At 38.8% G+C, this 23,832-nt stretch overlaps 1 protein-coding gene across 4 annotated transcripts in view; it reads right to left on the bottom strand.

Moving 5' to 3' along the window:
* The window catches only part of gria2b (glutamate receptor, ionotropic, AMPA 2b), a 62,669-nt gene extending 48,527 nt beyond the window's left edge, over positions 1-14,142 (bottom strand). For all 4 annotated transcript variants that reach the window (XM_042492836.1, XM_042492837.1, XM_042492839.1 and 1 more), the window contains exons 1-2: positions 13,793-14,142; positions 13,508-13,648 (exon numbers count right to left, since the gene is read on the bottom strand). In XM_042492836.1, coding sequence (XP_042348770.1) covers positions 13,508-13,648; positions 13,793-13,877 — 226 coding nt within the window. In that variant the 5' untranslated portion in view covers positions 13,878-14,142. The remainder of the gene's footprint in view (positions 1-13,507; positions 13,649-13,792) is intronic.
* Between the last annotated feature and the right edge of the window lie 9,690 nt (positions 14,143-23,832).

Below are 23,832 nucleotides of genomic sequence, written 5' to 3'. Positions count from 1 at the left end.
CCCACAGAAAACAACAACAAGAGGATCTCTTACTTAACTTTAGTGGGACCTCTGTCCAGTAGCCAAGTTAAAATGTACCTTTCTGCAAACCTTTACAATCTCACGTTTCATACGTATCACAAGTTTCTAAAGTGACATACTTCAGATTACCTGTATTTGGGTTCAGTCTGTGATTGGGAGATGAAGGGGTTGGTGGATGATGTCACACATAGGCGAAACCACTGCTAAACTGTAGACAGCATCAGACCACTGTTCAAGACCAACTTTTACAGTGTCTTTGAGTGTGTGAAAAGCGCTTTATAAATAAAATGTACATTATTATTATCATTATTATATGTTTATACAGAACAATACAAATGGAGGGGGGAAAATGCACACATGGCTAAAAACCACTCTATATATATATATATAGTGTATATATCTAGTATATATATAAGTATATATATATAAGTGAGAAAAAACCTTACTGTTATTTTTTTCCATTTAGGAAAGACAAAAACAAAATCTTTAGAGGTTCTTCAGAAATGCTCATTAACCTCCAAGCGTCTGAGTGGGCGAGCCAGTATGTGTCTTTGACTGACAACTGAGCTGAAATAGGACACAATGTAAACACATTTTGCTGGCAAGTGCCTACAAGCCAAAGACAAACAGCATTTTGTTAGAAGTCATACAAAAAATAAAGATCATAGATTTAACTTCTAAAGGACCGGGCAGGCGCATTACTGCAGGACAAAACCACTGTCCCTGCTTGTAAGTAAGAAGGACTTTGTCTAGGGCTCTTTCTGTGTTTGGTCTCAGGCTGCTGCCACTGTCAGCATGATCAATAATAGAATGATGATGATGATACCTTTTGTGCGGATGAAATGATTCAATTGACAAGAGGTGGAGAAGTCGTCTGTCTATACTCAGTATTCTGCCAGATGCACAGAAAGGATTTGCCAATATCAGACCTGCAGCAGTTGTAAACACTGTTCTAATGTACAGTATTGTAGTGTTGGTCTCATTTTCATTAATTCTGCTGTTGCTTTTCCATTTGCCTGATCTGAAATGCTTTAACAATAACCTCAAAGGTTAAGGACAGACTGTGTGTGTGTAGTTTCAGTCTATTTCCCTGCTGCTCTTAGTGATATAAAGGAAAGAGTACAAACAAAATAAAAAAACATGACAACAGAAGAACATAAAAACACCCCTGCACAAACCTTCCAGACACAAAGACTGCCGCATAGTGACCCTAAACAACTGAAAACTGTCCTGTTTCTAATCCATGAACTCCCTGTACAGTACAATCCACCAAATCTATCTTTAACAGACCCATGTGATGGGGCAGATCAAAGAAACCGCCCACAGACTTTGACCTAACAGGCCTCCACATGGTGAAACACCCAGAGACCCTTTAATGGGGACAAACATCATCACAGACAGTTGGGCAGTGGGGAAGCAAGATGGTTACAACTGAAAACCAGTTCAGCTGCAGACCACTGTTCAAGACCAACGATCAAAACTAGTTGGGTTTTTTTTTTTTTTTGGCAAGACATTGGGGGCATTTCCAGCTATGATTGTGCCACCAAAAGAAGTTTTTTTAAGCCAAAACACGATCTTTTTCTGACCATAACCAAGTGTTTTTTGTGCCTAAACATAATCACATGTTAATGCTGCAGCACTGTAGAAATGTAAAGTTTTAACATATCCACATATTATACATGTTCACTTGTGGAAACCTGGATTGACATCACTTTTCTTTTGCTGCATTCAGATGCCTTTCCAAGTATTTAAACGTATTTAAAAGAAATTAGTTTGGTTTCTTTCAGAAACAGGAGCAACTTGGCAAGAAAAGTTCTGTAAATTGAAAGGAATGGAGAAAAGTGGAGAGCTAGGGGAAATGTCTAGAAAACTGTATATCATAATGATCATAATTATATTTTTAAAATTATTTTTATAGAACTATTTTCAGTTCATTTTCTGTTTTTTCTTAACTTGCTGTTATTTTGCTGTTTTTTTGTTTGTTTTGTTTTTCCTTTTTGCGTATTGTCTGGTAATTTTCTTTCACTTTTACTAATTTCTTGCTGATTTCTGGGTAAATTCTTTTTAAGTTGCTCACTGTCTTCTTCCCATGTTTCAAAAGACATCAAGCCAAAAGGCCAATTTGCAAAAAGTTAACTTACAATTGTTACATACCCACGGCACCTAGAAACGTAACCTCGAGTATTACATCACAAAATGTTCACGTGTGGTGTAAAAAGAAATCTAATCTAAAGTTGGATTTTTTATTGTTTTCTTCATATGTTCTGTATGAGCAGGGAACATGGGCGGTTTAATATCAGTTTCACAGCTTGCACCTTTTGATGCATGAAAAAAAAAAAGGTGCTTTTTAAGAAAATGCAACTGACAAGGCAACAGCTGCTGAGACGCATTGGCTCCGGTCCAGATGAGACCTTTTGTTTAAGCAGGCAGACCATCAGGGGACGAGTTCTTGCAAGAGCACGATAGCACTGTCTGCAAAACAGACGTCGCTTTGCAGCGCCGCTGACAATGTAAAGAAACGTTTCAAGTGGATCAAAACCTCTAAATTAAGTGGACAAAGTTAAGAGCCAGGGCTGGAAAAAAAAACAGACCTTGAAGGAAATGTATTCATCAGCCCTGCGTGGTGATTTATTGGGTTGTTTGGAGGGATGTAGGTTTTACAGAGACGCTTTTTGAACAAAAGGTTAAGCAGGTGAGAAAACAGTTGATGTTAGCCAACATTATACCAAATGAAAGAGAGGATTAATCATGCTTCATGGTAAAAAAAAATGAGAAAATATTATAAATAATGCTGAACAAAGTGCTGTCAGTTGTCCCTGTAGTTTTCCAAGTGCATAAAATGTGCTTTGTGTGATTTAAATGAAGTATTAATATTCTTATTATTGTGTTACACTGGCCATAAACACATATTTTGCTTTAAAAAAACAGGCACTCAAGATCCGTTCCCTGATCGTATCCACCTTTAGCATGTGTCATCATGCCCTTTTTAAAGGACACAGCCAGCCTAAAGACAGTCGCGCCTACACCTACAGTACATTTACATTTTGTTCAGCGAGACATAACAGCTGAACAACAGACAGTACAGGGACATGTCCGTCTCCTCGCTGCACTCCTGCTCTGTTTATCACACTGTTAAGGCGTTCTGGCTCTGTCCTGTCATTTTCATTCATCATTTCTTATTTCTTTATCTCTTTCTCTCTCTTTCTCAACACACACACACACACACACACACACACACACGCCACACACACACTTAAATCCTAATAAGTTTGACAAGAACACCCTGTAAGACCAGACAAGGCAACCGGATCAAATCCTAATCACCACGATGATGGGAAGGACAGATCCTCTTCTATGCATGCTAATGAGCGTCAGTCTTCAGCAGAAAAGGTTATTCTGCAAATAAAAGGAAATTTGACTCATTTTCCATTAAGTGAACTTCAAGTTGACCACAGAATAATTAAGTGTCAGATTCATACAGACCTATAGAAACGCCTTGTTGAATTGATAAATGCTTATGAAAAGCGAGTCGTGTTCTCATGCCAAGATATTTGTGTAAAAATGTTAACATACTATAATGAATAATCAAACGATTTTTCTAATTTGCTTTTATTTTTAAGAACCAAGCGGAAACCTCCAAGGCTGAAAAATTAAGCCAAAGTGAATGTGTCCAAAAACTGCAGTTCCTTTTAATGGCCACTTGAGGCTGGCCCCAGAAGTGAGTCAATCCCCATTGATCCCCATGTGAAAATTCCTGATTTTACAGCAGAAATAAGCATATTTACAGCCTGGTACAAAATAAGGTTTCGGTCTCTGTAGCTAATTTCAAAATTCATGACAACTCTACAGGGAGTGAGTTTGATTATAACCCACCTGTTTATATTTTATAAAGGCTTAAAATTATGAATATTTAAGGGCAGGGGCACTTGACTAACAGGCTGCCTGCAAGGAGTCATCAATAAATAAGCTCCACCGTCTCGTCAAGAAATGGTAAATTCTGGCTCCAAAAAAATAAAACAAGATGGTGACAGGTAACATGCTGAACTCTAGGAAACTAGAAACTTTAAAATGCCAGTCCACAAACCAATAGGTAATGTAACAGTAGCTAAAATTTCATAGTCTCCGTGTGGAACAAAGTGTAAATCAAATTCTTATGACTTTATTCAGAGTTACAGCAAGATTTGGGCAACCTTAAAGGGGACCCTGGGCTCATTTTCAGGTAATTATTAATATTTGCAAGTCGCACTGGTGCTCCTAAAAAGTCATAAATAGTCAGAGACAAACACATGCCTCACCTGCTCACATTATAGCCACAACCACTCATTAAGTTAGACTGTTACCATTAAATTTGATCATTAATTCACTGTAGGCTGGAAACAGACTAACAGCTCTTCATGGTCGCAAAATGTGACTAAATAGTCACAGTCTGGAGCTCTGCAAAAGCCCTGCTTTGTGTGTATGTGAGAGAGAGGCAGAGAGCTATAGGAGAGAGCCAAAACTTCAGTGGCTTACAAAAACGATGTGACAATCTATGCTCAATGTTCGCAATAAAGTCATTCTATACATTGGATGTTGAACAAGCTGCGATACCTCGGGTATATTCAGTATATCACCACCCCTATGTCAAATAACCTTGGTTGACTTTGAATTGATTAATATTTTATTAGTCTAAATGACTTAAATGTTACAAATATGACCATCTGCCACTGTTTTTACATGTCTTTAAACTGCTTCTGAATCTTCATTCAACCCCAGGCTTTATGGATCCAGTTGTGAAACGATGCTTTTCATCATATCAGTGATGAGTTGTAGATGACAGCTGATCTATAATCATTCTAGCTGCCCTGCCTCTTCACAACACAGTGCCTGACTCTTATGATAGATTTAGCTTCTGCCTCGCCGACAGCCCCGCTCTGAAATTTGACTTATTCACAGACTGATACAGCCAGGGTAAATGGCGTTGTTGGCGTTGGTGCTGTTGTCAATGCACAAGCTTTTAGAGGTTGATAAAAGGCTGCAGAGGAATGAATGAGTTGTTTTTATTTTTCAGAAGAAAGATATGGGAGGGGACATCTAGATAGAGGGCCAAGGATAAAGCCTTGGTTACATCTTTTTGGGATAAGGATCTGAATTCTGAGGAGACAATCTCTGGATCTCTGTTTGCCAACCAAAGACATGCAAAGAAGTAAGTCTTGTGGCACAATTGCAGAGACAAGTAGTGCTGAAACCTTAGACAACAGGGAAGTTTGCATACAGTAACACTACAAATGAATGAAGGAATGAATGAAACCTAATTCCTGGTGAAAGTTTTCTGTGCTGGATGCTTGCTCAGCTAAAGACTGGGACCCTCCATCTGGCAATGAACACCTTTTAGGTGACCCCTGCATCAATTCTGTGCCGTGTCCTGAATATTAACCGGCTGCTGTTGGTGGTGTTAATGATCAAATGGCTGTGTTTCATTGTGACTAAAGAGGAAGTAGGCCATTTGAGGAGGGACGAGGAGGGACACCATCCTCCCTTTTTTGGCAAAATTACCAAAATTCATCCCCCTTTGTTAACCTGCCACCCTCTCCATCCCCAAGGTCTGATAACAGCTGCCATCCTATCTCTACCTAAAACTATAACCAATAGATCTTTGAGAATCACGACATTTTGACGGTGCGTTAATGAATGCCACTGCGTTAAATCATCTCAAATGATGCCAGCCCATCAAATCTATGTACTCTGATAAGAATTGCAACTTGAGTGAGTAACATATACACAAAACGAGAGACAACAGTTGGAGAAATAAAACATAACCTGTTCTAAAGGGAGAAAAGAGAAGAGCAGAAAGCGAAAACAGAGCTTTTGAACAATGACAGACAGGCTCTTGCATTTTCATTCCTCCTCTGAGGATTTAAAACCCATGTGTCTCATCATATGTTGTGAGACCATGCATTTATTAAGGGCACTGAAAATTAATAATTCATCTATTGTACACAAGGGATGGTTATTGATTGGATATGCATGTGCATGTATGCTAAACGGCAAAAGACAACAGCCAAAGGGAGAATTTTTTAAATGAAAATGAGCATTAAAAAAAATTAAATCAATAATTAAATAGGTCCACTTGTTAACTTTTTTCCTAAAGCTTTCGTCTGCATTTCATGGTATTCCTTAGTGAATTAAGTTGACTCAGTTGTCATTATTTTATGTTTCATATGTGTGTTGTGTGATGACGACTGAGCTGGCTATTGAATAAAACACCACATGAATGCAGCACAAGGCTGCGGGGTAACTGAGATGTCGAAGAACAACAGATTATTGATCAGTTACATTTCTGTAACATTTTATTGAGCTTATGTAGCCTACATACATATGAGTGTAATGCTGAATTAATGCATTAAAATGATTATTTTACCCTTTTTTGTAGACATATACATGATTACTGGTAATGCATTTTGGGGTGGACGGCACTAGCTGATAAACGTGCAAATACTATAGTGGAGTGTCGCAGAGAAACTGACACCATATTTGCATTAAGTTTCAAAACTCAAAAGATTTGATGCATTTATATGTATCCAATAACCACTACTGGAAAACAGCAAGTAAATGGACTTGATCCAAGAATGTTACATAAAAAAACCTTAGTAGTATATAATTGTATGTAACACAAGTACAATACAATTTTGTTGAGTTTGGTACACTTCTGCCATGAAACATATTTTTAAAATGATCCATCAAACCCTGCTGACTCTCCTCAAGCCTGGAGGAAAACAAGCTTGAGCCACCAGTCAGATTCTGTGAAGTTTAGCTTTGTCTCGACAGTTCGTCTACTAAATAAATCATCATTTTGAGGTCCTTTTCTGGCTCAAACACGGAGTCTGTGTGAATTCTGAGACGCACTAGCCCCTGTCGCTAGAGGACAAACACGTTTACCTCGTGCCTCGCTGAGGGCAAAATGCGTCTGAGCCACCTTTCTCAGAGACACTGAGCAAAGTAAGTCATTGGATGTGAGACAGGAGGGGACTTCCAGCTGAGAGCCTTTGAATCAGGCTGTAACTGATGCTATCTCAGGCTTGTGTTTTTTGAGGACAGAGTGATAAGGGCTTGGTTGGGGGCTGTATTCAGGGCAAGCAAAGATCCACAGAGGGTTCTTTAGCCTCATTTTTTGACCGGCCAGCTCCCAGGCCTATTTAATATTTCACAGCTCCCTCTGAAATGGAGGAGAATGCACTTAATTAAGTGTGAACAATAAATTGGCTATAACCAATGCTCTGCTGTGCATACATGGTCGGTTTAAGCTTTTGATCATCCAGCAAGGTCCCTGAATGCATGCGTCCCTGAGATGCTATGTGCATGTAGATGCATGAAATTACAGTATGACGTGATTCAGCCATGACAAACTAGAACTTTGAAGTGTTAAATCGCCGTCCGGCTCTCAGTGACCTCAAACTGCTCTGCTGCTCTCTGAGGGGGAACAGAGGTTTGCTTTGAAAGAGGTGAGATTCAGAAATAAAAGCATGGCAGCGTGCTAAAGCAGAATATAAAGTTTAGTTTGGCACGCAAACACACCAACACGCATGCACATTGCCAGGTGCACAGTGTTACATGAACACCTTTCACTGTATTAAAGCAAAAATCAACCCTTGCTGTAGATAACTGTCAATTATCGTTACTTGGTGATGTCCATTTAGGTGCCAAATCATCCTCTGCTGCAGTTGTAGGTGGTTTGTCCGATTAGAAATAAGCATGAGGATAATGCTGTGATGTGTGTTTCAGTTGTTAAAGTATCACAAAAGTTGTCTGAAAAAGTGTAATATTTTGCACTGCCGATGACAAAAATGAAAGCTGTGGCTGTGCTGCATTTTGGAGACTGATAATTGGATGTGAATGCAAAATTTAAACTTTAGACTTTAGAGAGGTTCTTAACCATTTATGCTCCTGACCCCTTAATACAAAGCAGTGCCCACTTGTGACCCCTCATCAGAAGATGTGCAGTTCAATCAGAGAGTGACATTTCTTTCTAATTTGAATAATCTGACCCTTAATGTGAGGTCAGTATTTTTACTAAAACGATGCAAAGGTAAGAGAAAGACAGAGGAACAAGCACCACTCTTTGTAGCAGAAACTGAAACTTATTTTCAATCCTAAAACCTCTTAGATTCATCTCTCAAGACTCTCCAGAAACTAAATCCTTCTGTTGATGTTGATAGTTCACACAGCTGAAATATTTGTTATTATTAAAGGGCTATTTGGAAAACACAGATATATAAAAGACAGAATGGTAAAAATCAAAGCAGCAGAGGCCAAGTTATCCTTTTGTGTAGTCCCTAGACTCACTCAGTCCTACATTTCTCATAATACAAACACCAATTTCAAATGTTATCAGCCTATTATATGGCCATTTATCAGCTGTTATCAATACCATTATAATGCTTCAGATGGGCAAAGTGCACCTACCAGTAGGCCAGGAGGTGAATATCAACACTGTGAAACTTCTTTAGGTTTCAATTTTACTTTTATTAGATGTAGGTGGCAAACATGGCTAGGTTTAAGAAAAATCTCAGTTTGGGTTGAAAAAAATTGCAAACTTGACTTAAGTTTAATATGTTACGTTGACCCTGACTTTTGAACCTACTAGAAGGTGTAGCGGGCCACCTCTAACCCATACAAGGCTGATAACCACTGATAATGGTCATGATCGAGTGATAACATTCGAAGCAGACAATGCCGCTAAATTGCATCTTTTCTTAAACCCTCTGTTAATGATAAATTATGCTTTCAGTTCTAATGCCAAACTCCCTGTTAAAAAAATTTGAGTTTCAAGGCCAAGCTGAGATAACCCTGATCATAACAGGTCATTTCCTCAGTCTTCTCTCCAGAGTCCAGAGTCCCCATGACGAGTAAATTGACTTCCATATGTAAATTGGTGGAGCGCCCATTCAATTTTCAATGCAGCTGTGCAGAAAATATCACAGTATGTGCCATAATGTCTCCATTGGCAGAGTATCCACAGAAAAAGAAAATGTATGCCTTTCTAACAAGGGCATATATTTTGTATTTCATGCATTTATAAATGGTAAGAAAAGTAAGTAACATGGCAATCAAAGTTGACGTTAATAATACATTATTGCAAAGCACTAATGAACTATAATGTAAGGCTTCTAAATCCTCTTTAGAGTATTTTAAAGTTAAAAAACAGTCTCCAGAAATCCAACAACCACCATAAATATCTATTATTTTTAACAGCGGTGTTGTGTTTTAAGGCGCGTTAGTCATACAACCACATGGGGTCTCAGAGGTGATTCTTTTCTAGGAAGTTCCAACAAAAATCTTTTCAATTTATTGCTCTGGGTGGACAGAACACCAATATAACTGTACATGCACACACACACAGGCAGAATGACTCCCCTGGTCTTGGCAGCAGATGCAGGCCTGTCCAGATGAACTGTTATTGATGGAGGAATGCATCATCCTCCCTCCCACTGTCTCTGACACACTGCATTGATGAAGTACGCTGCTGCACAGGCCAAGTACAAGCAGAGTGTGATATGTCTGCGGGGCACAGATCCATATGTTCTCAGTCCTATTTCATAACCTTAAATAATGTCTTTACTGTTTTGCATCGGGCTGGCCGGAAAATACAAGACTCATCTACTTCATTAGATCAATAAAATATCCAAGTAATTAAATTATGAGGTAAGTCAGCAAATATCTGATCAAAAATTATGCAAACAAGCGTTTTGTGCCAAGTTTTGGCTCTCAGACCTTTGATACCTGAGCAAATTAGTTTGCTTTCTTTAAAAAACATAGGAGGAAGGTAATGAGCAACGAAAGAATAAATGGTCATTAGTAAGACATTAGTAAAAAAAAGTACAAGAAAATAACCTGAAAAATAGTAAAAGCAAAAAAGTGAAAAAGGGTTTGAAATTATACTTATTTTGTAACATAGTTTTTTATATGCAATTATGATAATTATAAAAATACTTTTCTAAATCTACAAATGTCTTGCAATTGAAGGAACATTTCTTACGAAGATGCTCATTGCGTTTTTTCTCACGTTGAAAGAAATGTTTTAAATATCAGTGAAAGGCATCTGAAAGCAGCGCAAGAAAAACTATGTTGATCCAGATTTCAAAGGGTTAAAAGCTGTCAATACTTTGTGCTGCAAACACAAAACACATATTTGCTCTTTCTCTATTTCACAATCAAAAATATAAGGGCAAATCTGTCACTAGGTTCCTGTAATCCACCTTCAATGAAACTGCGTTTGGTTTCACATTTTCCCTCATGCTTCCATCCTCATTAAAGACAAATGTGCTTTTGTTGGATCCAGACTGAAAGCTCACACCTGACACACAGCCACAGAGAGAGAGAGCAGCAGCTCCCAAGTAATGGAGTGTGTAAGGAGCTCAACAGAAAGCTGCGCTTATAATGTTTTAGCTTTCAATATGTCAGCTTCAATATTTCTCCTTTTATTCTCCGCTGCCTGCTGCCTCACAAAGTACATTCTAACAAAAGGCAAAGTGGTGTTAATGCACTATAATTACACATGGAGGTGGATTGTGAGGCAGACTGCCATCTACTGGCTTAAAAGCAAACCCCCGCCCCACCACCACCACCTCGCCTCACCCCAGCTACCCTCACCCCTCCTACTCTTTACTCCCACTCAAGGAGTCGATTCGAGGCTGCAGACGGAGTCCATGCACACACATTTTTGGAAAAACCAGGGAGGATGCAAAACCCTCAGACTGGTAGCAGCCTTTTCAATATTCAGCATGACAGTCATGCACTCGGTTTCACATCACAATACAAATCTACGTTCATTTGTTCGTTTTCTATACCCACTCATTTCCCATTCTGGGTCACTGGTAACTGTGTGATTGTTTCAGTAATTTGCCGTTTAAATGTTAGCACGACAATAACTGAGCTGAAGCTTTGCTGTTGAGGAGAGCCAGCCTCGCAGTTAGTCATCCCACCAGTCTGAAACATCACAAGTGTCAGCTGCTCAGCATAAACCATCATGCAGAAGCTTTAGATAATTGCATGCATACTAAATACTCTAAATGATAGCTCGAAGCATTTACAGGGATTGTCGTGCATTGTTTTCACCAAAACTCTGACTTCAAATGATTTGATTAAGTTCATTTCCAGAAGCATATGTGGAAACAAGCACTCATTATTTGTGCTGTAAATTAAGAATGTGATAAAGAAAAATCACTTTACTGATGTTAATTTATGTTTTCCAGAACTGCTCCGGCTATTCTCCGTGTGTATGACTTTTCATCAGATTAATTCCCTGAAAAGCTCTCAGGAAATAATTCATAATAAATCTGGAAAGTTTTTAAAAAAAACATTTTTAAGGGTAAATAAGGTGTCAGAGTGCATAAAATGCATAAAAGCTCAATAAAAATTCCCTGGGTGGACTCAAGAAGCAACCTCAAAGGCTGAAAAATCAAGTGCCAGAAACTGCAGTTCCCCGAATGGCCACTAGAGGCTGGCTCCAAAACAGAGTCAATCACCATAGACATGTTAAATGTTAAAGTGTCAAACTTTACAGCAGAAATAAACATGTTTACAGCCTGTTACACAGTGGTTAACAGTGGTTTCTATAACTAATTTAAACATCATTGACAACTGCACTGCATCTGAATTTTTGTATAACTAACCCTTTTACATTTATTAAGACACAAAGTTATGAATATTACTGCTTGGGTGACACACTGTCTGCCAATTGCATCCTCAGCTTCCAGACAGATCCACCCTTTGCTCCTCCATTGTTCCAGCCTCTCATCCATATATGGTCACTTCTGGCTCCATAAAAACCAACATGGTGACAGCAAAGATGCCAAACTCCAGACTCCAAAACCACAGTCCACAAACCAATGGGTGACGTCACTGGAGCTACGTCCATTATTTTTATACAGTCTATGGGTAAGCCAAGGTCCAGGCTAAGCCCCCAGTGTCCTCAAATCCAAGAAATTCCCCTGAATCAGACTAAAATCATTAATGACATGCCATTGTAATTTGAAAGACTATAACCCCAGATTATGCAAATGAATCTGGTACTTATTAAACGTGTCTAATCTAGTTAGAATCAACATTAGGCCTATGTAACAGCACACAGAGGTAGACAGGAAAAATGGGGAAAAATAAACATATCACCCTATTCATGAAAAGCACTTTTGATTTTGTGAGATCGATATAAAACAAGCCAGTCAACAATAATCAAACAGCTCATTCATTGGCCAACAGTAAACAAGAAAACAATATTCCCAGAGTCTCCCAAACAAATCCCTAAGTACCAACCTCTTTTTTTTCAGAAAGGGATTCAATGTTTTAGAAAGAGGGGACAGTGATATTTGTATGTTGAGCATCGACATGGCTCTGTCTCTGATCTGTCGGACGCAACGAGCCTCTCCAAGCAGGAAGCTTTTATATGGTAATGAAATCGATTGGAGCGGTGCGCGCACCAATCAGAAGCGTTTGATTTATGTTTAAGGGACTGTTGAGAAGAGTAGTCGCCTGGCAACCGCCTAATGAAATGTGCGAGCGGTGGCTATTAAAAATAGCGACCTCAGAAACCTATTTGCTGCAAAGAAAATAGTCTTGGTTCTGTTTGATGAGAGAAAGGCGTGATTAAAAGTGAAAAACTCTGTTGGATGTGATGCTTTTGAGTCGTGATTTAGGTTTTATTATCCTCCTGCGTTTCCCCCCGAAGAGCTGCCAATCATTTTTACAGGGCCTCGGTTAATTCATCGCATCCTATTAATCCTCAATATATGTTTAAGCGCAGCTGTCTGACGCTCTGTGTGTGTGTGTGTGTGTGTGTGTGTGTGTAGGAGCCAACAATGGATGAACACCGCTCCTTCAGAGGCGAGAAAAGACGTGACATCGGCACACACACACACACACACACGCACACACTGCAAAAAATGTACATCTCAGCAAGTCTTATCTCGCTTTTTTTCTTCTTCTCGAAACATGAAAGAAAAAGCCCAATCAGTGCTGTGAGAGTGAATCTGTTTGTTTCAAGAGCTGGGTTTCTTTTTTTGTGGAATAAAGAAGAAAGAAAGGCAGATCTAGAAATGACATTTGAGCCAAGAAACAGGTTGATTTTGCTGGAATAATATCACTCTACTCGTTTTCTGTTACTTTAGTTTAAAAAAATCGGTTTAAAAAGCTGTTGGATGGGAAGCCGGATCGATATGTTTGCATCCCTGTTTGATCTCTGAATCTGAAGGAATGAAAATGGGATGGATGTGACTGACTGTTACTGTGGAAACCAACTTTCCCTCTGCCTACACGATGCTCGCTCGCACAGCTGAAAGCCTTGATATGTTTTGCTGACAGAATATCAAAAAAGATGATTTCTATCTTCATCGATACAATTTGTCCAAACTCATCACCACACAAAAACGCACAAAACATTTTATGGTTGACACACACTTGTAGGGAAGATTCTGTCGTTTTGATAAAGGGGAAAACATATTTTGGCACTTACAGCAGTTGGTTACAGCAAAACTGTTCGCCACTTCCAGATTGTCGATGTGGGGCGTCAATCTGAATTCCGAGGTGCCAAACTGAACCATTCCTATCCGAAATGCGCTGTACTCTTGATCCGCGCCCCTTGGAAAGAGTCCCCCTGTAACCGAAGTACAAACATTAGCCACTTGCAAAATCTTCTCAGTAAAGACACATTAATCCAATCACATTGTATTACAATTTTACGCACAAAACCGCCTTTTATCCAAGTCATTTTTTTATATTCTAACTAGTAAATACCTACCAATTTGAACACTGGGCGAGCCTCCAAGCGCGCATCCCCATAAAACAAGCAGAACTGAAACGGATAAATTCACTATCTTTTCCATTTCCACAGTTTAGTTGTCCACATCCACCGGTGGAGTCTGATATTCCTCGATGTCTCCGGAGATGTTAGATCCGACACATATTGGACACCTTCAGCCTTGGGGGAAAGAAAATTTAAAATCAGGGGCAAAGGAGCGTTTTTGTGTCTGCAGGTGGCTATCTGTGAATGGACACCAGCAGTGAAGGAATGGTCGCCTGCAATGTAGGTCTGCTGTCTCTTCTTCCGCTCCTCCTCGTCGCTCCCCTCCTGCCGGCAGCTGATACCTCCTCTAAACGCACAGGGACACTGCGCGTCTCCGCTCGGCGCGCAGGAGATCCTTTCAGCATCACACCCACAAGTGAAGAATGTTAATGAGAAGGCGGACAGAGACGGAAAAAGCCGAGCGGAAAGCACTTAATGACAAGAGTGCACATCCAGCTTCAATGGGAGTTTCAGCCTTTAGTGTGTTTTATGCATGGCGAGCTTTAATACGGAGCATTAGTGGATCATTGTTGATTCATAACATCTATGGGGCAACTGCACGTGGGCACTTCAGTCCATCAAGAACAGGACATTTCAATCATTCTTTATGGAGTTTGTTTGTCAACAGGTTAGTCTGCTTGTTTTTCATTTTTATTAAACCTTTATTTATACAGGTAATCTAATTGAGACATGGGGTCTTATTCCAAAGACAGACATGATTTGGACAATGTACAATAGAACAGCATTTTGTTTCAGACAAATTTACCAATACACTTAACATTTAAGTGAAAGTGCCACATGGAAGCAGATTCAAAATACTAAAAACAGGTTTCCAAAGATGCTTTTTCAAGTGTCCTTAAAATAAGTTTAAATTCCCTCAGTGGGATCAAGCTGGACAGCTTCAGATCTTGCTGTAACATGTTCCAGGTTGAGGGGACAGAATAAGAATATCCCTTTTTTTTGCCAAACTCTGTGCGTACTAAAGAAAACTGAAGGTAATAAAGGCCTGAAAGCTTAAGCTATAACTATTTCAGTGACATATAGGTGGATAAATATGTTGGCCGCAGCCCAAGAATGGATTTGTAAATGAAGTTATACTAATGCAAACGTTAACGTGGATAATGATGAGCAGCTGATCAGAAAGTAAAAAGTGCAATGGTAGTGCTCTGAGCCCCTGGGGACAGTTGCAACATATTAAAATACATTAAATGACATTAATTTTCTTTTACATTTTGTCTCAATAAGCATGTATACTGAAAACATGCATTTCTGTGCAAAAACACTATGATATTATTCATATATTCAATAATATTATGGTATTGTTGATTTATTTAATATTTAGTAAATAACGTGTATTGAGTTTTGTTTGTGGGACACCCCTCTGTTAGTAACCCTCTTCCTTACTCTTGGCATGCTACAATTAAACAATTAAATGTCTGCTTTCTACTTTAACTCCAATGATTATGTAACTTGGTTGTGTACAACACAAAATGTGAAGAAAAAACTTGACAAACAGTAAAGACCTGGTGTTTCTGTGGCTAGTCCATAGACAATGACACCGTCAGAGGGGCTGCCTCCTTATATTTTAATAATGCATTAGTATTTAATACTTATATTATAAATAAATACTAATACTGATGTTATAATACTAAATACTGATACTGATATAAATTTACATGCAGAACAGGTTTTACTATATGATAGTAGATGTATTAAGTAAATACATGCAAATAAACTTTACGTTGCCTTTAAGTTGATTTCTTACCATTCACAGTGTGCGTTTCCATGGATGCTGCCATTGTTGTGTGACATTAGATCACTGGAGTCAGGGGAACAAGGATTTACCCCAACTTCACAAGTACGACCTCTGACTTTGAGTGGCAATCATTGTAGTTTTTCTTGAATCGGGTGGGAATATATGAATGGACGCAGCTGAGTTCTCCGTGGTTTGATGGGATGCTGTTTTGTAGTCTCATTTAACCACTTGTTTGCAACTGCCTATTTAAAGACGCAAAAAAGTTCACAAATTGGGGCATTTTCATGATGTGTTTTATGTCATAGAACAAAACATGAAAGTCTCTTAAGCTTGTGTTAACCACAGACTTTATTTAAGGCTTCTAACCAAAATCCCGTTTGTAAAAAACACTAGCTAACAAATGTCCATGTTTTAGGACTCTACGGAGCAGCGGCAGACTTTATATCATATGACATCACAAATATGAGTTTTAGCACTCTAGTTTTTTTATTTTAGACATAGTTTGTCATGTTAACTAATATTTTTGGACTGTCTAAGTAAGACCATAGGTACAACATATATGAAATTTTAAAATGGGCATAGTTCCCCTTTAAAGTTACGTAAATGACGTACAGTTACGGAGGTTAGGTTTACGCAATAATGTTTACTGTGTGGTTAAGTTTAGGAAAAGACACTCGGTGAGGACGTACAAAAATGACTCAAAGTTCACTTACTGCTGATCCAAACATGTCTCTCCGTGGGAAAGTCCGCCGGGACTTCTTCCGTATTTACTCCCGTCAGCACGTTGGTCACGTGATCGCAGCCTTCCGTAACTCGTGCGCGAATAACTGGCTCGTGATCACGTGGGATATTTACGAATCTGAGTGTATCACTCTTAGTAGAAAAATGCACAAACGTGTATGAGAATAGGCTGGCCAAGAAATTATAAACTGATATACTCTTTTTTCTTTATTATTTTGCAGTTAATATTACTAATTATTTAATGTGCATGGACTATCAGTACAATTCAAATTTTGATTTCCACATCAGTCCTGTCTTATTATACAGACATATTAGGCATGGGCGGATTATGGGACAATATACCCCTGGGCACAGAAGAGCAGAGGGCCCCAACACCTTTCTGTTATTGTGCAATACACAGAGTTTCTTCCTTAGCTTCTTTTTGTCGTCATTTTGTGTCTCTTTTAAGTGGTTTTGTGTCTCTCTGTAGTCACTTTGAGTGTCTTTGCAATTGCTTTGCGTCTCTTTGTTGTCATTATGAATTGTTTTGCAGCAGCTTTGTATCTCTAGTCATTTTGTCTCTAGTTTTATGTTTCTTTGTGGTCATTTGGAGTCTGTTCCAGGTCAGTTTATGTTAATTTGAGTAAGGAGGGGCAGAGGTTAGGAAATCATTTTTCTTCAGGCATACTTTCCTTTCCTTTAAAAGACATATATACAGCTTTAATTTGAAACATCAATTGTACAGAGCAAAACATTTATTGGGAATAAGGCTTGTCAAGTTTCGGGGAGACTTGTAATTTATTTTCATTCAGATCTTGAGATGGGAGTTCACCACTTTGACATTTGTTACGTCAGTTGTTGCCTCACCAAACTTTAGTCTAATTTTGGAGCATTAATTAACCCCCTTTTCAACAAGCTAGTGTGAGATAGTTGGTACCAATGCATACCTTAGGCTGTCATGTTTAACAAGATACCAAGGACCTTTGTGCTAGCGTTAAAAAATAAAATAAAATGCAGCCACAGCCTCTTAAAGAGTGTAACATCAGTTATTTTTCATTTATTTTTGCTGGACGGAGTCAGCAACTATATCAGGGCAACCAAATAATAATAATGTCCCAAAAAAAAGTAAAAAATGTTAATTATGATTTCCCAGAGCCCAAGGTGAGGTATTCAAACAGTTTGATTCAAATATTGAACAAAATGATAAGAATCTGTAAATGGAGCAACTGAAACCAGAGATTTTGCACATTTATCTCAAATAACGTTCTGTCCATCAACTAATCGATTCATAGTTTCGACTCTGATGTTCAAAATGAGTGAGCAGGTTGATAGAGTCGCTAAAGATCAGACCTATGTGTCACAGTTCAAAGAGAAAACAGCATGACTCAGAAGGCCAATGTACGAAGCAAGGAGTCTTTGTTAGGCAAAAAATATAAAGATAAAAAAAAAATCTATGTAGTGAAAGTGGACCAGTCACCATACCAGGGAGCTAACGTGGGGATGAGGGAAGAGGTGAGTAAGAATCAGCAGGTGGAGTGAATCTACTGAGGTGAGGGCGAGCAGTGGGAGTGGCAGGGTCTGAAATGGCAGAGAGTGAGAGTGAGAAAATAATGAACAAATGAACAGATAAATGATAAATAAGCAAAGTGCAATTCAAAAGCATGAAAAAAATAATATTTCCACAGTAACACTGAGGACTGACTTGCTTAATCTAAATTCATACATGAGTCTGTTTGATGAATACCTGTGGCCTCCCATCTAGAAGTCCTAATCCATTCTACTCTAATAGTTCCTGTATGCACGTCAGAATATTGATATTTGCAACCTTAAGAAGTGTTTTGTATAATTGACAAAATGTCAGACAAGCAGTAAAATAAAAAATATTGAATAGACGATTGGAATTGAGACCTTGAGATGTTTTTCGGTCACTTGAAAAACAAGTCTCCTCTAAACCTCGTTAAAGGCCAACGTTTCATACTGAGAAAACTCATCAAGTGCATCAGCTGGAGGCCATCACTCATGCCCTGCAGGAATACCCATCACATGAATCTCCTCTTTAACTTTGATCTAGCGCTTATTTCCGCCCTCTGCATACAAATCTACGGCTGTAACTGCCATTTTGAGCAGGGTTAAATGGAGGAGAGGCTGCTGCCGCACAGCTAACAGGAAACAAATGGCATTCCTGTCCCCTTGTTTTATGATATGCATATCTCAGCCTGCACAGACAGACAGATGTATATTAATCACTGGAGAGCGTGAGGTAGCAGTATGGGAGCGGAGTAATGAGGCGCACAGTGAGTGGGAGCTCAGGGTGGCGGCAGTTAGAAGCAACAGTGTGTGTCAGATTTCAGCACCACGGACAGCACATCACACGTTACACCAGCCTCTTTGCAAAGAGCCGCTTAGCTCCACGAGTACACACAAAGAGTTTGAAGGGACATTTCAGTTTATTGCAACAAGGATCCTTTTTACTTGATTTTGGCTATCGCTTTCTTTTGGGTATAACACCGTCACCAAAATATCCTCCGAAATCAAGGAATAAAGTGACACTGCTATACAAAAATCTAAGTAACTGATTGCCTTGAAAAAAGGTAAAACTATCAATTTTAAGTTATGTTTTGTTTATATCCATATCCTTTTTAAGAAATTAAGTCTGCTGGATAGCAGTTTCCTTATTGTGATAACATGGTGTAATGTGTAATCCTATTAACTTTTCTAAGCTTCTTGATATTTTTGATAAATGTTATTTTGTAAATATTGTTATTTTGATTATAAATTATGAAATCCTTGCATTTTTTTAGATATGTTTTGTAAATTTTGTCATGTTTTTTGTATTATGCTCACTTCAGAAAATGTTAATGATACTCTGAAAAAAATTGAAAAAAAAAGAAAAATCATATTGATAATTAATAATGTGACTCATGGATATTTTTCACACCTGTGGATACTAAGATCGGGTGAAACACTTTGCTAGCTCTGAATAAAGTAAAGTAAAGTTCTTCAAATGTGAGGTGGTCAACTTTGTTTTTCACTTTAAATGTTCCTGCTACAAACCACCTCCTGACGATTACACTGGCTGTGCACAGGGAGTTCATTGTTCATAATTTATATCTAAATTTAAGTTTACTTATAATTCCAACTTCAGTAAATCAAGTTAATCTGACTTACACTGATCATCACAAAGAGGTTTTTGTCAATAATGAAGTTAGGATATCTGCAAGTTCTGTTTTGTTAACATGTTTAAATATGACTAGTTTGCATCCATTAAAGTACAGATATAAGGGACAATAAACTTGGTTGGTCAATGTCTTTTTGGTGGAGCCCTTCACTTGTCTTGAGAGGCTGATTGAGACTTTTTTAAACTCCAATACACAGATTAATTTGTTGTTTATTTGTTATCAGAAACTTCACTTTTCATGTTAAATCGTGCCTTTGCATGTTGACAAAGCTGAACTGTTCTTCGCTGACGAAAACGCTCTCAAGGTTACATTAGGCAATTAGTTGGAACTCATTAACTGTGAAAACTGCTCATTGACCTTGTAATTAGAAAAATATTGGAGTTCTTGCCAGCACAGCTATTGGAAATTAGTAGGAAATTATTACCAGCAAGACAAGAGATGTCGCAATGGCAGGTATTGTTTTCACCTTGTGAGTTTGTGTTTCATCATGGAAATCATCACAGCCATAACTGGTCAGTGATTTAGCAGAAACTACCACAGCTTTGAGCTTGACATTTTTGAGTATTTGCTAGGTATTTACATATCCGTCTGTCTGTCTGTCTGTCTGTCTGTCTGTCTGTCTGTCTTTGTGGACACTTTTGACCAGAGTAATGTCACAACTGAGCAAGTAGGGCGAAGCGGTATGGGGAAAAATCAAATATCACCACTTTTGTTTTTAACCAAATACCTCAATATTGACGCTGTGTCGATATTGAAGGGTTGACCTTCAGTGCTTTCACAAAATATTTAGACAATCATCAGTAAAATGGACTCAATGCCTAAGTGGGCAAAGGAAAATAATAGAATATCTAGAACTGTCTGGTCAGTTAAGAAAAATACATCATTTCACTGTAATACAACTTCTAAAACCACAAAAAAACAACACTCACAATATCTGAAATCTAAGGTATCTAGTCTCATATCTCAATAATTATATAATGTTGACATACTGACGTGCAATATGTAGTCATGAAACTTTACAGATGCGTATATGAGCCATAAATAGTCAAGTTTGAACATGGGTGTAGTCAAAGCACGGGGGCCAGACATCAGGGGGGTAGGAAATAGGAAAAGGGCAATATCCCCCCCACTTTATGACCCTGACTGACATTTGCTTTAAGTCACAGTCACTATATTATGGTTAAAGGGATCCCATCACAACATCGTCTCTCGTTTAGAAATTATGGCCATGTAAGATTCTGACCCGCCAATAATTTGACTGTTTGTTTAAGTTTGGCTGGCTGAGTTCGTTTAAAACATGTATTTGAGTTTGACTTCTCTTAATTATAACACAAGCTGTGGAATACAGAATTGTGCACAGCTCACTTAGGTGTAGATATGAATAGGCAGAGTTTAATAACAGTCCGAGTTAGTGCACAGGTAAAAACAAGGAGCAGGCTTGAGACAAAAGATCAAAAAGGCAGACTACGGTCAAACACAAGGAGACTTACTAGTCGAAGAACGGAGAACGAGGCGACACCGGGGAACACATAACAGACTGGCAACATGAGGGAGAACACACAAGGATTATACACACAGGCAAACAGGGTTAACAAGATGCAGGTGAGGCCAATCAGGGCGAGGCGAGGCACAAGGAGCAGGATGTGGAAGACAGAGACATGGGTAAAAAATAAATCAGGAAATGATGATCCCAAAATAAACAGAAAAATGATCTATCTGACCATAAACTTACTCTCATACTTTGTTTTAGTACTGAAGTCATGTTCTGAGATTTTAGCAATTAACTTGGTGGGTACAGTTTTGTAACAATCGCCAATACTGCGATCACAATTTCAACTACCTGTCGCACATCACATGAACTGGACACCCAGAACTTTACTTTCTGGTCTCGTGCTCATTGTACATCCTGCTCATGGCAGAGTCGATAGCGCGCTCTGCTTACGTTTCACGTCTCACACATGTTCATCTGTCTGACCTTGCGTGGAGGTTCGGTCATGCATGGATTCATTCATGCCGCTGCTGGATTGAAATGTAATTTCAGTCTGATTATCTTACAGCACATTCCGCAATGTTCTGAATTTGACGCCTGCGAGATAATTCAACTGTCGCAGCACTAAAGAGCGCTCTAATGAGTTTTTAGGAGTGAAATGAGAGTAACTCATAATCACATCATGAACCCGCTGGCTCCGGGAGAATGTTTACCTTTCAGTCAATTTACACAAATAAACCACAAGAGCGAGATGGAAATTTTTTACACTTGATAATGAAAATGTTAGGTCTTTCTGGAGAATCCAGCACTTTGTAGATGCTCAAACCAAGTTAGTGACCTTTAGAGAAATGTTTGAGCACTCAGGTTTGTATGTCCCAGAAATCCTGTCCAACTGCCTCCTAGAAAGCATTTACATTTCTGGCATTTAGTTGCTGCTCTTATCTTGAGAGACTTAACAATTGGGTAGCATTTTGGTGTCTCACTCGAGGGCTCTGAAACGAGACACTTAGCTTGTGATGGACAAACACTGGCTGTTGTTGCGGGGGTCTGACACATGACCTTTTGGTAACAGAATTTAATGATTTTAATGATTCCCTTGGCATCATTAGCTGCACTACACAGAAACCTTTGACCATCTCTGGAATTCCATTAGGAGCCCAAAAGGAGGGCTGTTTTCTAAATTACTTTCTTCTCTCCGATGTTGCTTTATTCTACATTTTGGAATTAGCTGCAGACTAACCTTCAAAGATGAATATGTGGAAAATCTCAGGAGATGTTTTTGAAAGGAATATAAATTAATGAGGATAACATCTAATCAATTTGAATGCAAGACGATTAAAGTTTAAGCAACACAATCGCCAGAAAACCTGTTGTACCTGTTTCTGCAAATCGCAGATGTGCAACATTTCCACATTATTTAGTGGTGAAAACATTTGAACTTTATGTTTCTTCACGTTTCAACATGTGGTTAGGTTTAGGCACAAAAAACCACCAAAATCATGCTTGGCTCAAAATCACCAGTTTTGGGAGCCCCAGGCACTGCTGGAGCACAGCAACGTCTCCGTAAAAAAAAAAAAAAAAGCTTTTTGTGGCACTATCCTGGCAGTAAACACAGCCATCTCTCAGTTAAAACCAGTCTTGACAGGAAATGCAACAATCACTTTTCGGGACAATCTCCGGACAGGAAAAGGAGTAACGTCTCAGAAAAAACAATCACTTTGGGCAATCAACCAATAAGGTCGGAAACCGAAAACCAGAGTTCACTCCTCATAAGATGTAACCCCATCTGTGTGACGTCATTTAAGACTGCGACTTCTCCTCTCTCCACTGTCCAAATGCAGCAATGTCTCAGTAAAAAAACAACTGCTTTTGAGGCTCTTTAAGTTTACTTCCTCACATTGAGTTTAAGTTTGTTTGTTTTCTCACTTTCATATTCGTACAGAGTCATGAGGGAATTTTCACAGTATAATAAAAAATCTGAGACATAATAGGCTATTTTTCTGAAATGCCACACTGGATTTCAGGTCAGCCGTGATTTCTTCACTCCCCACACAGGCACAGGGGCAGTTTGGTAGCAGACTTTTGGCAGAGCTCAAAATGTGGAAGAAAGTGTGGAGGATGCCATTTCCTGTCAGAGGTGAAGGTGGTTAGGAGCTCAGTTCCAGCCAGACTCAACCAATCTGTGGAGCAGCCGTGACTGTGGGTGCCGTCATTACAGTTAGTTCTGCCCAAAACCAGAGAAAATGTGGAGTGTAGAGAGACAGGGTGATGGTGAAGGTGGAATAACGCCAAGTCTGAAACGCCTGAGAGGAAATAACGGAAAGATGATGGCTGCCCCTCTCAAATTAATTATAATTACATTTTCCAAAAAAATGAAAACAACTTTTCTGTTTCTGATGCATCTTTCAGTGTTTTGAAACTGGTATTTTGAACGGTTCTTCACAACCGTGGGGTCCTAAAACAACAACTGCTCAGCTGGAAACACAAAAACCATCAAGCAGGAAGGCATTCAGGAGGATGCATCATTAGTAAAAGGCAGAAGGAAATTTAAAAAAAAAAAAAAACAATAGATGCAAGAGATGAGAAACACAGTGCAGACAGCTGGAAACTATTACGCTTGTTGATGAGCAAATATCGGCACAATACTTCTCATTTGCATAGTCGCATGCTTTTGTACTGAGAAATCCAGTTTGTTTCAGTGATAAACAGTGATTTAGTGAGTAAATATGACTCAGGACTAAAACAGGGTCCCATTATACCCTCATCTTTCAGTACAGAGATTAGTTTGAAAATGGCATCTTAATTTTTGAAAAAAGAAAAAAAAAGTCGTGCAGTGATCTTAAAACACAAA

The sequence above is a fragment of the Plectropomus leopardus genome, chromosome 9 (genome assembly GCF_008729295.1).
Source record: "Plectropomus leopardus isolate mb chromosome 9, YSFRI_Pleo_2.0, whole genome shotgun sequence".
Lineage (NCBI taxonomy): Eukaryota > Metazoa > Chordata > Actinopteri > Perciformes > Serranidae > Plectropomus > Plectropomus leopardus.
Note: the sequence above shows the minus strand (reverse complement) of the source record. Positions and strands in the feature narration are given on the sequence as shown.